The 13,644-nt window shown below is 37.9% G+C and overlaps 2 protein-coding genes across 3 annotated transcripts; both read left to right on the top strand.

Moving 5' to 3' along the window:
* Nucleotides 10-7,267, top strand: LOC107645904 (acyl-CoA-binding domain-containing protein 4). Of its 2 annotated transcripts, XM_016350050.2 has the most exons (18): nucleotides 10-31; nucleotides 563-633; nucleotides 884-947; nucleotides 1,040-1,111; nucleotides 1,683-1,877; nucleotides 1,999-2,076; nucleotides 2,272-2,367; nucleotides 2,480-2,546; nucleotides 2,890-2,951; nucleotides 3,170-3,310; nucleotides 3,671-3,796; nucleotides 3,877-3,991; nucleotides 4,590-4,678; nucleotides 4,779-4,862; nucleotides 4,945-5,127; nucleotides 5,630-5,770; nucleotides 6,040-6,099; nucleotides 6,541-7,267. In XM_016350050.2, the coding sequence occupies exons 3-18, from the start codon at nucleotides 903-905 to the stop codon at nucleotides 6,721-6,723; spliced, it is 1,737 nt and encodes a 578-aa protein (XP_016205536.1). In that variant the 5' UTR covers nucleotides 10-31; nucleotides 563-633; nucleotides 884-902; the 3' UTR covers nucleotides 6,724-7,267. The 2 variants fall into 2 exon arrangements, with proteins under 2 accessions (XP_016205536.1, XP_016205537.1); XM_016350051.2 differs by lacking the exon at nucleotides 563-633 and having other exon boundaries at nucleotides 3,170-3,306; nucleotides 3,667-3,796.
* LOC107645905 lies at nucleotides 7,871-13,359 on the top strand. Its single transcript, XM_016350052.2, has 2 exons — nucleotides 7,871-9,314; nucleotides 10,581-13,359. Exons 1-2 carry the CDS (start codon nucleotides 8,171-8,173, stop codon nucleotides 12,893-12,895), a joined length of 3,459 nt encoding a protein of 1,152 aa, XP_016205538.1. The 5' UTR covers nucleotides 7,871-8,170; the 3' UTR covers nucleotides 12,896-13,359.

The raw sequence follows: 13,644 nt of genomic DNA, 5'->3' as shown, positions 1-13,644 counted from the left end.
CCTTCTTCTCCTCTACAGCTTGTATAACCAGGTTCAATTTCCCCTTTTCTCCCATAGATATGCTTTTTAGTTCTTTGATTCGTTCCTACTTTGCTTCATTGTGCTTCGATCCACATTGTCCTTGCTGATTTTCTTTCCTCCTGCCGAATCAATTAGATTTATTTTTCCTGTTATAAAGATTCGATAGTGTTTTTATTGTGGTTGATGACAGATTCGCTTTATATATATATAATCTATAATCTATAAAGCTTCTCAGAGTTTTTTCGACTTTTGATTCAAGCAGAATTGCATTTTCGGATTCTTTTAACTGACCTTGGTTGTTATTGTTAATTTGCTTATGTCTGTGATGCTAATACTTTACGAAACCAAGAGATTCATAATTGGAACAAAAAGGATTGCCAATTTGCCACAATGAAATTTTAGATTATTAGTGACTCCTCTCCTATTATTGTAGCTTTCGAATTAATTTTTAGGCCCATTTTGTCGATATTTCTGTGGGAAAAAAAGGTTTCATTAATTTGTTGCTTAATTCAATGGATCCATGCTTAATTTGTTATGTCAGGCTACTGTAGGACCATGTAACATCCCAGAACCCAGTACCTGGAAAATTGTGGAGCATAGCAAATGGGCAAGGTTTGTCTGCTAATATCTATGCTCTGTATGCTATTGTGTTGATAAACTCTCTCCGTGAAACTTGTATTCTATATATTCTTTATGTGCGAATCTGAATTTACTGTGCTTATCCATTCGTATTTTCTTTGGAGTGTTGTGTTCTTTAAGTTAGTAGTGCTTAGGTTGATGTTATACTTGCTTCATGCATTACTTTTATTTTTCTTGATAAAATTGTGGAGAATGTTGTTAAGGGAAGTAATTATTGATGCAGTTGGAACCAGCTTGGAAACATGTCTTCCACAGAAGCCATGCGTCTTTTTGTGAAAATATTGGAGGTTAATGAAATAATTTTATTTAGCCAATGATTAATGGTAAAATGCAGAATGTTACCTGATTACTTTTGCTGTTATTTTTTCCTATTGTGTAGGAAGAAGATCCTGGTTGGTATTCAAGAGCATCAAGCTCTGTTGTAGAACCTGTTATAGATGTGCAAATGAATGTGAGCCATTTTTTATCATTTTTGACAGAAATAACTTTCATCTCTGCTTACACCATTGCCTGCAATAAACTTTAATTGTTAATTTGTCATGTTATTCTGTTATATTCAGGTAAATTTAGAATAAGTTTGTCATTGAAAAAACAATGAAAATAAAAACTTAAAAGCTACTTTGTTATTGTGCAGTCAAAATTTGGCCTGTTTTCATGGTCAAATGAGTAAGAAATATTTTGTTTGATGAATAGAATTTGAGATAATTTATGTTATTATATGACATTGTTGTTTTACTACCTGTCACCTACAAGGCACACATGCAATTATGCAACTCAGATATTTTAGTGCTCTCATTTTAATCTAGGTATAAATTTAAGGATATGGAATTTAGAATTTAGGACTAAATTGTTTGAATAAATTTAGTCTAGGAGACATGTCGACTTGAAGTTATGTCTGCCAAATTGTAATAAGAGCATTTTCCTTTATATTCTTCTGCATATTTTGCTGTTATCAACATTGTAACTTCTTTTCTTTTAATTTTTCTTTTGTGCTTTCCAATCTTGTCTTACTCGTATAACAGCACGATTCCAAAATTGAACTCGTAAGAGAGAATGGAAATTCTTATCCAGAGACAAAGACTATTTCCACTGAAAATGGAAATCAAGTTGGAACACAAGATAAAGATGTCGTCATGGAGAGCATTGTTCCGGTTGGAGTCTATGATCAATGGATCGCACCACAAATATCCGGTCAGCGTCCTAGGCCCCGATATGAGGTATGCTCTTGCAAAAGGTTACAATTATAATGTTCATTCTCTTTAACTTGTTTCTATTTTCGTTTCATTATTTTCTTTTCTATTAGTTTCTCCCCTAAAGCAAGTGTATTTATATGTTTAGCATGGAGCAGCGGTCGTGCAAGATAAATTGTACATATATGGTGGAAACCACAATGGCCGCCACCTTGGTGACCTTCACGTAAGCATTATACACTGCATGAAGTAATGCATTTTTAAGTGAAAGTATGTCTTGAGGTTATTGAAACCACCATTTTTGGTTAACTATTTTCTATACGTTGTGATTTGATGACTAAACTTTGTTAATCTCTGCTTAAGTTGGCTATATGCCTATATCATTTGTTGTTCACTTTCATCTCCTTGGAAACAAATTCAGGTTCTGGATTTGAGAAGTTGGACTTGGTCAAAGATTAATGCTAAGGCTGAAGTAGAGTCTTCATCAATTTCAACACGCTGTGCTGGCAATTCTTTGGTTTGTATTGAACATAAACCTCTGCATAATCAACTGCTATGTTCAACTTATTTGCTGTTAACTGCTTGTAGAATATTTTGGATTTTGGTCACGTAATACATTTTCACTGCAGATTCCATGGGGTAACAAGCTTCTTTCGGTTGCTGGGCATTCAAAGGACCCTTCTGAATTTATCCAAGGTATACTATTAATTACAGTGTTAATGTTTTAATGCACTGTCATTCTTGCGGCTGACTTTGTTTCTGTGCATAGCGTAACATAAATAGATGAAAGTATCATTTGGATTTAAGTAGCCAGACAAGGATCCTTTATAAATTTATGGTTTCTATTTATTTTAATAAACTAAAAGCATGCCAGTGTCACATACATACTTTATTTAATTTGGTATGTCCATTATGATGTTCTCCGCTATTTTGTGAATATTGTCCTACTTACTTCTCTATTTTTTGTTGTTGTTGCCTTTTATATCATGGTTGCAAGTATCTGTATTACTATTAATATTGACATTTATTATTTCGACAGTGAAAATGTTTGATATACAAACTTCAACTTGGTCAACTTTGAAGACTTCTGGCAAAGCTCCAGTATGTATCCCTTATTCTTTTATAGTTTTTATCCTAAGAATCCTTGTAAAATCTCAGAACTTGTACTAGAAGTATGTGACATTTCACATCGGCATTTCTCTAAGACTCTAACAAAATAGAAAAATAAATTTGTGAGTTTTAGCAATGAATGTCCCTCTATTTTTATAGAAATTCAATAACGGCTTGTTAAGTGCCCTTTTATCATGTTGGTTTCCTAGGTGTCACGTGGAGGGCAATCAGCTAACCTTGTTGGAACAAGCTTAGTAATTTTTGGTGGACAAGATGCAAAGGGGACTCTTTTAAATGATCTGTATATTCTTGACCTGGAGACCATGACATGGGATGAAATTGATGCGATTCTGGGGGAAGGGAGGTTGATGTTGTTTTCTTCAGGAATTTGGCCTCTGTTTGGTGTAACTAATTATTCTGTCCCAAGTATTTCTTTTTAATCTGCATAATAATTTCTTCTTTTGTATGGCCCCCCAAAAAATAAGGTTTTCCTAGATGAGGTTATTCAATGGTTTTAGAAAACAGAAAATTTTTCATAAAAGCATATTGAAGTTTCATAAAAGCCATAATCTGGTTTTGATACGTGGTCGGTGTCTTATGTTACTAATTCCAGTGATGAAAATGCAATTTTCTTTTGGTACCAATATCAAGAGGGGGAAATGTAAAAGAAATGTGTTTATGTTTGGTGCTAACTAGTTGTAATTGGCAGTGGAACACCTCCTTCTCCAAGGTCTGATCATACTGCTGCTATACATGTTGAGCGATACTTGCTTATCTTTGGTGGGGCTTCACATACAACTTGCTACAACGATTTACATGTTCTCGACTTGCAAACTGTAAGGCCATCACTTCTTCTGCTATGCTGTACGTGAACTAGAAAATCATCTCCATCTTATTGTTTGCGTAAACTCTACAGATGGAATGGTCTCGACCCACACAACTGGGTGCAATACCAACACCACGAGCTGGACATGCTGGTGTGGCAATAGGGGAGTATTGGTTCATTGTTGGTGGTGGTGATACTAAAAGTGGTATGCCTTTTTTACTGCCTTGATACTTGAATGCAAATGTGGAATGAATGTTTACTGCATAAAATGCTTGATGTAGTTAATGGCAAACCTAGCCAAGACTTAATGACATGTAAAATATTTCTTGATATCTTGAGTAAGTAGTATTTGAACTCTTGGAGCTTACATGTCCATGTTGTAGGGTAGGTCAGACCAAACCATCTTGGTTTTAATACTGATACTATTGCTAACTGAAGTTGGTTGTATTTTTTTCCCCCCTTAACAAAATGCGAATCAGAAACCTTTGTTGATTGTCAGAAGCTTCGGTGTACTCGATAATATCTCTTTCTCCTAAAATTGTAGAAAAATAAGTTGTGTACTGTTAATGATTTAGTATGGTGCAAGGCTCAAGTTGATAGAGGTGCTTTTGGAAAACTCTCCCCACCCCCTTTTCGTTTTAAATATTGTTGAACTTCAAAGTTTCACAATGCTCATCGTCCTGTGTCACCTATAAATAGGAAAATGGGGTTGCAATGTTTTTCTAAACTTGAGGATATTGTTTTATCCTGTCTAGCTGTTGCCATATATCCCATTTCAAGTTATATTGCATCTCATGCTGCAGGTGTCTCAGAGACAGTTGTGTTGAATATGTCTACACTGGCTTGGTCAGTGTTAACTTCTGTTGAAAGGCCTATTCCAGTTGCGAGTGAGGTACACTTTATCTATATATTTTAAAAAGGTTGCATGTGCCATGAAACCTAGCTTGAAACCTATGCCATTTGCTTAATGCAGTTGACATTTTTCAATGCAGGGCTTAAGTTTGATTGTAACCTCCTACAATGGTGAAGATGTCCTAGTGTCTTTTGGAGGATATAATGGACACTACAACAATGAAGTAAAGAGAACGATTGCCATTTGTTCTTCGTTTGCCTTTGTTTTATCTTTCTCCCTCATTTGATTGGGGTTTCTGCATACAGGTCTATGTTCTTAAACCAAGCCGCAAGTCAACCTTGCAACGCAAAATAATTAAAAATTCCATTCCAGAGAGTGTTTCTGCTACCCAAAATGCCACAAAGACTGCCCCAGAAGTCGAATCTGAATTGGAAGCTAGCCAAGAAGGGAAAATTAGGGAAATTGTCATGGATAATCATGATCCAGCAGTAAGTATTATTACATAGCATGTACACTTCTGTATGATTTTAGAAAGGCTCTTGTCCCTGCAATTGTGTCTGAAATTATTTATGAACTAGGTGGATACTTATTTATTTTAGAAAAAATATCAGTTCATAGTGCTTTAGTTAACATTTAGCAAGAGATCTATTTATTGGTTCCATGAATTGGCTCAGTGACCTGGATATGGAAACGGCATTTTCTTCTCTTTCACTTTATGTTCTCTTCTGCCATTGAAACACTAAATGTAATTTTCAACCGCTTTTGATAGAACACAAATCTCCCACCCCCAACAAGAAAAAAGAAAAAAAAAGAAAAAGAGGATTGAACACTTATCATCTTCCTAGTACTTGCAACTTATCACTCCCCTAACTATACCTGCAACAAATCGTTTTAAGTCCCATGCATAAATTTTATCTTGTATTAGTTTCCATTTCATTTTAATTCATGTCAGTCACTGGCTTCAAACTTCTTATTTTGGGTGTCATACAGAAACCCAAAGGTGATCTTATATCGGTCCTAAAGACCGAGAAACATGAGTTGGAACAATCACTAAGCAAAGAGAGACTAAATGCTCTTCAGCTAAAGCAAGAGTTGGCAGATGCAGAGACTCGTAACTCTGAGCTATACACGGTATATGTTTTATAGTTGATGTCTCTACTAAATTTTGGAATTAGTCAGGTGTGTAAACTATTACATTGCTCTGTTTGGTTACAGAGCTTCAAGTCAGGTGTGTAAACTGCTTTCTTTTGCCTCTCACTCTTTTGGATTACTTGGGTAGTTTGTTGGGATTTCAGTAGAATACAATTAGGTCTATATACATAACTTGAATGCTTTGTATTCTTCATGATGAATTGCATAGTCTCTTAATGATCCTCTCACTTTCTGCAATAATAATATAGGAGCTCCAATCAGTACGTGGTCAACTTGCTGCTGAGCAGTCTAGGTGTTTCAAACTTGAGGTATGAATTAGAGATCTCCTTTCTAGCTTTCAGTTTTTCTGAGATTATATGTTAGATCTAGTTTTCCATCGAGGATTGAAGTAAAAATACAGGTTACACATAGGCCATCAGCATCATTCATCTGATCATGAAGCTATCCATAGAGTAAGAAATGAACAATAACAATTCATCCATGTAATAAGAATCAGATTTTCAAATTTTTTCTTTTAAAGTTCTTTTCAATACTTGCTTTCAAGTGGCTGTATAATTGCTTAATGACACAAATGAAATGATATTTTAGCTACATGACCAATTAGGTGTTGGAATGGCATGAACCATGTCTACCAGCACCTTCCATCTATTTGAGGCTCTTATAGAATGTGCCATTTGTCTCCTTCAGAATAACAAAGTTGATTTTTGTCCCCCTTGTAATCTAGGAAGATTATTTGTTTGATATTGCAGGTGGAGGTTGCAGAATTAAGTCAGAAGCTCCAAACCATTGGAACCTTACAGAGAGAGCTCGAACTCCTACAGCGGCAGAAAGCCGCATCGGAACAAGCTGCCCTGAACGCAAAGAAGAGACAGGGCTCAGGTGTGTGGGGTTGGCTTGCACCTCCACCTAACCAGAGAGAAGATGATGTCTAAACTTTAATACTCCCTCTATCCAAAAAATATAGGTCAAAGTTTTGACAGAACACCCATGTTAAGAAAACACCAAAAAAAAAAAAAGTTGAAAATATTTAGCTAAATTAACCATGGAATTTTTCTTTCTCACCCTGAATTAAATGCTTAATGCACATATTCTATATTATTTAAGACAAATTGAGTTAATAAATAGAGGCATAAGTTGAAAAAACACATCTTTAAACTAATCCAACGACTTATGTTGTTGGATAAAAAATGACCTATATTATCAGACAGGAGGCGTACCATTTATCTCAACTGAATAGAAAAATTTATGTTTTGGTTTCGTTTAGCCAATTTAATTTTCATATTTTTGTATCATTTCAGTTCCTTTCTAGTGTGATGTAAATAGCTTTTAGCTTATGTTTACCAATACTATCATCATGATAGTATTGGTTGATAGTTTTGGTAGATTGAATGTTATCTTTTGTCGCCATTTTTGCCGAAGATTGTATTTAAAGTTAATTGCATTATGTAATGAAAGTATAGAAATTCTTTTCTTTTGCAAGAGCTGTACGCTATAGTAGTTCTCTGTGTGTGATCGGAATGTAATCAATTTCTCTATAATCAGTGTTTTCAGTATCTATTTCTCCTCTGAAATTTTAAAGCCACTTTCTAGGATTTTGAAGAAATACTGAAATACGATTGCAATATGCAAATTTTGCAGATAATTAGGTTGTGAAAGAGGATCTACGACGAAGATAATAACAAAATTTTAAAATAACTCGAAGTATAAACAAGATTCCAATTGTAAAAATAGTGCTTTAATTGATTATAACCACAATCACAACAATAATAAGAATAAAACCCCCTTTATGTTTACCATGGAGCTGATTTATATATATCTTGGTTGCATTAAACTAAAGTGTGGATTATGGATTGATGGGAATGGATTCTCATTTTTTTTAATTAATCCTGGTTGGGAATGGATCCTTTGATAAGAGAAAGGGTATGTCCGATTACGACTTCGAAATGATAACGTGACGTGGCTTCAACATAAGAAAGACATGTAATGCCCCACGTTAATTACAACCGTCCAAGATGAAAAAATAAAAAAACTGTAATCCGGAAGCGTCCACGTTCTCATAATATATACATTTTCAACCTTTTTTAAGTCTCCAAAGTAGATAATAAGATTTTTTTTAAAAAAGAAAACGCAAATCACGATCCCGGCGTTTGTCGCAGTCCAATCGCATATCCTCTCTCGCACTCTCTCTCTCTCTCTCTCTCTCTCTCTCTCCCCCGCAGTGTCCCTTTAGGGTTTTATGACAATCAACAAGCTCGCGCCTTTCCCAATGAGGCTGTAGAAATGGAACACTTACTGGGTATCGAGTGGAAGAACCCTTAAATATCCTTGTGCTCCTACGGTATCTCCAGAATCGTCTATTTTCCTTCGACAATACCAGTCATGAGCGACGGTTCCGAATTTCACGCACCTGATTCCAAGGAAGAGAATCCTGCTGTTACGGAGCCCCGCGACGGGAAACCCGATGACAAGTGTTCCACCGCCGAGGGAGCTAACGGTGCTCTGTCGGAGCTCGCCTCGGGAGCTCAGGCGGTGACTGAGCTCGATGATAGGGTTTCGCAGAATGCCAAATCTGAGGAAGTAGCGGCTGGTTCGACCGAAGATATTAGGGTTAGGGTTTCTTCGGAGGAAGATGGCGTACGCGCAGGTGACGCATCAACCGTTGTTCGATTTGATGATCGAAACCATAAAATTGGTGACGAAAATGCATCGTTTCCCGGTCAAATAGATAGGCATAATCGTCATGTTCAGCCTGAATCAGACGCAAAGTTTCCTGGTTCAGATAGCAAGTCTCTTCTATCGGAATTCGATGAGTTCGTAGCTGCCGAGGGAAATGGCAGAGCAAGAGGTGGAGCCTCCAGGGATTTAGGGTTTGGTTTTGAAGTTGGTGACATGGTTTGGGGAAAGGTGAAATCTCACCCATGGTGGCCTGGGCACATATTCAATGAAGCATTTGCATCCCCCACAGTTCGTCGAACCAAGAGGGAAGGCCATGTGCTAGTGGCTTTCTTCGGGGATAGCAGTTATGGGTGGTTTGAACCCGCCGAACTTATCCCATTTGATGAAAATTTCGCAGAGAAATCGCAGCAGACATATTCTAGAACATTCATTAAGGCTGTGGAAGAGGCCGTCGATGAAGCCAGTAGAAGACGTGCTCTTGGTTTGGCTTGTAGGTGTAGGAACACTAATAATTTTCTCCCCACGAATGTTCAAGGGTACTTTTCTGTTGACGTGCCTGATTATGAGCCAGGAGGGTTGTATTCCACTAGTCAGATAAGGAAGGCAAGGAATAGTTTCAAGCCTAGCGACACTCTGGCTTTCGTGAAGCAGTTGGCCCTGGCTCCTTGTGATGGTGAGCAAGAGAGCATTGGCTTCTCTAAGAACAAGGCTACGGTTTTTGCTTATCGGAAGGCAGTGTTTGAACAATATGATGAGACTTATGCTCAGGCTTTTGGAGTGCAGCCATTGCGCCCTTCTCATTCTCAGAGTAATAAAACTGATCAGTCCGGGAGGCAGCCTCCTAGAGGTATATGTCTTACTGATTTAATCATGTTTATTTCTTATAGTTATGGAACTTACATGTTTGTGCTTGTGAAAAATTGCATATGTGAAGATTTTCTTGGACAATGAGCAAGTGTTATTTCACAGGATGTATCTAAGATTTTAATTAGCTTCAGATATAACTTGTGCTCACTATTGACATGAAATTGACGGGAATTTCCTTGTGGATCTATGTCTATAGACTATAGAAGTAGTGTGGTTCAGAGGTAGAAATCTGGGGTCATCGTCCTTCTCCTTATATAATAGATTTGAACTAGACTCTGAATTGAAGCCATGAGTGTTTGTGCATTATTGAGTTCCTTAAATTGTGTATTAACTATTAAGTTTTCGTTTGGTTGAATTTTCGCAATTGGGAGTAGAGGCCAAAGGTTAACTATGATAAACGTTTTGAGTTATTATGATATGTATGCTCAGTAGTTGTTGTGTTTGTTGGATAAGTACGAGAAACTATAAAAGATGAGAATTTAATTTTTTAATTTTAATATTTTTATAGATCTATTTAGTTGTATAATCGTAAAATATAGATCATATGACCATTTATGGTACTTGATACACCCCATTATAGGGATGATAAAGTTAGGAAGAAAATTGAGGTGGATGAGTGAATGCCCAAGGCAGAGATTTATGAAGAATGCATTTGGGACAGTTGGTAGCTCCTCTAGATGACATAAAAGGATGATGAAAATTCTCACAAAGGCGAGGTATTTTGACCTTGTGAGACTTCCAAGGGAAAATGGAGAGAATAGAATATAGTCCAACTAAAGGGGATGAAGGAAGAAGAGACTCTTGGAGACTATTATGCTATACCTCACTCAGTGACTCTACAAGGTTTTATTTAATATGGTTTTTATATAGTTTAATGGTGTCACCTGATCCAAACTGTTGATCGTATTTGGTTGCCTTTGTTGTCCCTTATCACTTTGATGCAACTGTCTTGGGATCAGAGAATATTCGTAATATGATTAAAAATTTTTGGCATCCTTGCAAAAGTTACATCTTCCTATTTTTCTACCTAACATCATGGTAATGTGGATGATTGCATTTTGCAGGTTTTTTAATTTGACTTCAATTTATATTTACATGATTGGTTATTGTAATTTATCTCCTTCATATTATATACATGTCAATGCATAAAATATCATACTGGTTTTGCCTATCAAGTTTGTATCCATCTCATATGTGAGTGGTACGATGTCTTCTTTTATTTATGGCTTTTTGTTCTGTTCTGCAGCTCCTTTAAGTGGTCCAATGGTGATAGCAGAAGCTCTGGGTGGTGGGAAGACCACTGGCAAATCTGTAAAAGTTAAGGACACTTCTAAAAAGGATAGGTACCTTTTTAAGCGGCGGGATGATTCAAGTAACTCTCCGCAGTTGGCATACACTGAAGAAACACCTGATGTAGCCAGTCGTTATGTGTTGCAGAAAAGGGCTCCAGCTTTGCCTCCAGTGCCTCATAATTTAGAGAAGCGAGAAGGCACAGGATTGTTTAGCCATGATGGTGCAATTGTAACTTCAGATGCCAAAGAAGCTGTGATAAGTCAGGCCCAAACAGATGGGGTTTCTCTTGCATCCCAAGTCATTTCATCAGATCCAAAGTCTCATCTTGACAAGATGAAGGGATCTTCTGAAGGAGTGGCACACAACTTTGAACAAGAAAATATTTCGAGTAAAAGCATGGGTAGGTCGGGAGACATGGTATTGCCAAGCACAGTTGATGAAAAATCTCAGAATTGTCATCTGGGGAGCCAAATTCCTGTTGAGGTCAAACATGATGGGAATGTAGAACTGTTGGGACAAAGTGAAGATCATAAGCAAAAAGAGAAAGGTCTTCCGACTCTTGCTGATGGAGGAAATGGTACACATCAAGTTAAAAGTGAAAATAATGTGAGTTTGACAGCTGGAGCAAAGCATCTCGAAGTTGGTAAAGCAAAGAAGCTGAAAGGTCATAAGCGACCTGCTGATGACTTGAAGACTTCTGCTATTGGGGAGAAAAAGAAGAAAAAGAAAAAGGATGTCAACTTAAAACCTACGTCAGGATACTTGGAGAAGCATTCTACTTCTGGAAAATCTGTCCCAATCGTGACTAAGAGAGAGGATTTTCAGGAACAGATGCAGATAGGTGATAGTACCAACAATTTGCCCCCCATAGATACCACAGGAGATGTTAGTTTCGAATTGCCACAACTTTTGGGTGATCTGCAAGCTCTTGCTTTGGATCCTTTTCACGGTGCCGAAAGAAAGATCCCTGCGGCTGTTCGACAGTTCTTTTTGCGGTTCAGGTCTCTTGTTTACCAAAAAAGCTTGATTTTATCACCACCAGCAGAGAATGAAGCGCCTGAAGCTCGTGCTTCTAAGTCTCCTTTGAGTGCTGGGGCATCTGTCAGCCCTGACGATCATGTCAGAGCCTCACCACCTGTAAAACCTGTAAAACAAATTGTTCGGTCTGATGATCCTACAAAATCTGGGCGGAAAAGGGGCCCCTCTGATCGTCAGGAGGAAATTGCTGCAAAGAGGTTGAAGAAAATCAAGCATTTAAAGACACTAGCTGCAGAGAAGGGAGTGGCCAGTCAGAAAACTTCTGAAACCCGACGAGAAGTAAAAGAATCCATACCCCAGGCTCCAGCCAAGGTAGCGAAATCAGATTTTGCCAGAAAAGTGGAGCGTGCTGCTAAGGCAGTCGAGCCCACCATACTGGTGATGAAGTTTCCTCCACAAACATCTCTTCCGTCTGTTGCAGAGTTGAAGGCAAGGTTTGCCCGCTTTGGCCCAATGGATCAATCAGGTTTCCGTGTATTTTGGAAGTCCTCAACATGCCGTGTTGTATTTCTGCATAAGGCTGATGCTCAAGCTGCCTATAAATATTCTGTGGCAAACCAGTCGTTATTTGGAAATGTGGGTGTGAGGTGCTTTCTCCGGGAATATGGGGATTCTGCTCCCGAAGTCTCTGAAGCTGCAAAAGCTAGGGCAGATGATGGTGCCGATGAAATACCTCGGGTCAAGGATCCATCAGTGGTTCATCGTCCAGCATCAATATCATCTCAGGGACAGCAGCAACCTCTTCCACAGCCAGTAATCCAGCTCAAGTCCTGCCTGAAGAAACCAACTGGAGAGGAGTCAGGGCAGGTATCCGGTAATGGAGGTAGTAGTAAAGGAAACCCACGTGTAAAATTCATGTTAGGTGGGGAGGAAAGTAGTAGGGGAGAGCAATTAGTGACAAGTAATAGAAACAACATCAACAATGCTAGTTTTGCTGATGGTGCTGGACCAACCATGGATTTTAATAGTAAAAAGGTCTCGTCTCAACCACCTCTATTGCCCACTCCCCCTGCTACTACTCAGTTTATGAAAACCCCCCAACATAATTTGAATAATTCTGAATTGGCAAAGGACCCCAGAAATACTTCCAATTTTATAAACAACACCGCACCGGCACCTGCTACAACAGTTGATATATCGCAGCAGATGATTAGCCTCTTGACGAGGTGCAGCGATGTTGTGACTAACGTGACCGGTTTATTAGGCTATGTGCCTTACCATCCTCTTTGAAACAAAAATGCTACAATATTCAACGTTAAGCCATAGCCAATGCCGCAAAATTCGGGCGAATCGGATTGTGGATGACATGTTAATGCAAAGAATACAATACAATACAATACAACATTCCTCCATGGAAATGAGGACTAGCGAAGTCCGAGTTGGTGCCCGAGAGCTGTCCAAGATTGGTTTTACTTGCGAGGTGTTTTTGAGGGGCTCTAAATTGTAAATGCGCTCATATTGAAAGTAGCATCTTCTTGTTCTTAGATTAGCCGTCTTAGTACTTGATTCCTTTTTTGTTTGCTTTCTTACTTTTCTAAATCATTTGGGAGGGTTGAGGTTATTTTGTTTATATCACAACGCTAACAGCATATAGATGTTCATGTACTCGTGTTGCCTACCCACCCTGTCCTCGTTGTGTTTGACATGACGATTGTATGACGTTTCTTATTTGCAATGCTATTATTATGCTTAAATGACGGTGTAACTCTGCAACCTCACTTGACAAACTAGACCTGTTAGTGTTATTCAACTATAAGATTGTTATACATCAATCAAGTCCGTTCATATATTGCTCAGCATGTGGATTCTTTAAGTTGGCGGGGAGAAGAGGGAGGTAGGGCTGTTTAAGATTCAGCCTTGTCTGAAACTCAACCTGGACCAGAAATATATTTTCATTATTTTGTTGAGTTTGGGTTTATTTTTTTTAGCTGTGATTTTTGACCCGGGTTCAGTTCATGTTTTAAAAAATATATTTAAGA

The sequence above is a fragment of the Arachis ipaensis genome, chromosome B06 (genome assembly GCF_000816755.2).
Source record: "Arachis ipaensis cultivar K30076 chromosome B06, Araip1.1, whole genome shotgun sequence".
In the NCBI taxonomy this organism is placed as follows: Eukaryota; Viridiplantae; Streptophyta; class Magnoliopsida; order Fabales; family Fabaceae; genus Arachis; species Arachis ipaensis.
The sequence above is the reverse complement of the archived record's forward strand: the minus strand, read 5'-3'. Positions and strand labels throughout refer to the sequence as shown.

Bases quoted from the DNA above. Each gene is read 5' to 3' on its own strand.
- LOC107645905 (XM_016350052.2), top strand. From the start codon at position 8,171: ATGAGCGACGGTTCCGAATTTCACGCACCTGATTCCAAGGAAGAGAAT. The intron at 9,315-10,580 runs GTATATGTCTTA...TCTGTTCTGCAG, and splicing joins CGGGAGGCAGCCTCCTAGAG to CTCCTTTAAGTGGTCCAATG.
- LOC107645904 (XM_016350051.2), top strand. From the start codon at position 903: ATGTCTTCCACAGAAGCCATGCGTCTTTTTGTGAAAATATTGGAG. The intron at 3,797-3,876 runs GTAAGGCCATCA...TAAACTCTACAG, and splicing joins ATGTTCTCGACTTGCAAACT to ATGGAATGGTCTCGACCCAC. The intron at 5,771-6,039 runs GTATATGTTTTA...ATAATAATATAG, and splicing joins GTAACTCTGAGCTATACACG to GAGCTCCAATCAGTACGTGG.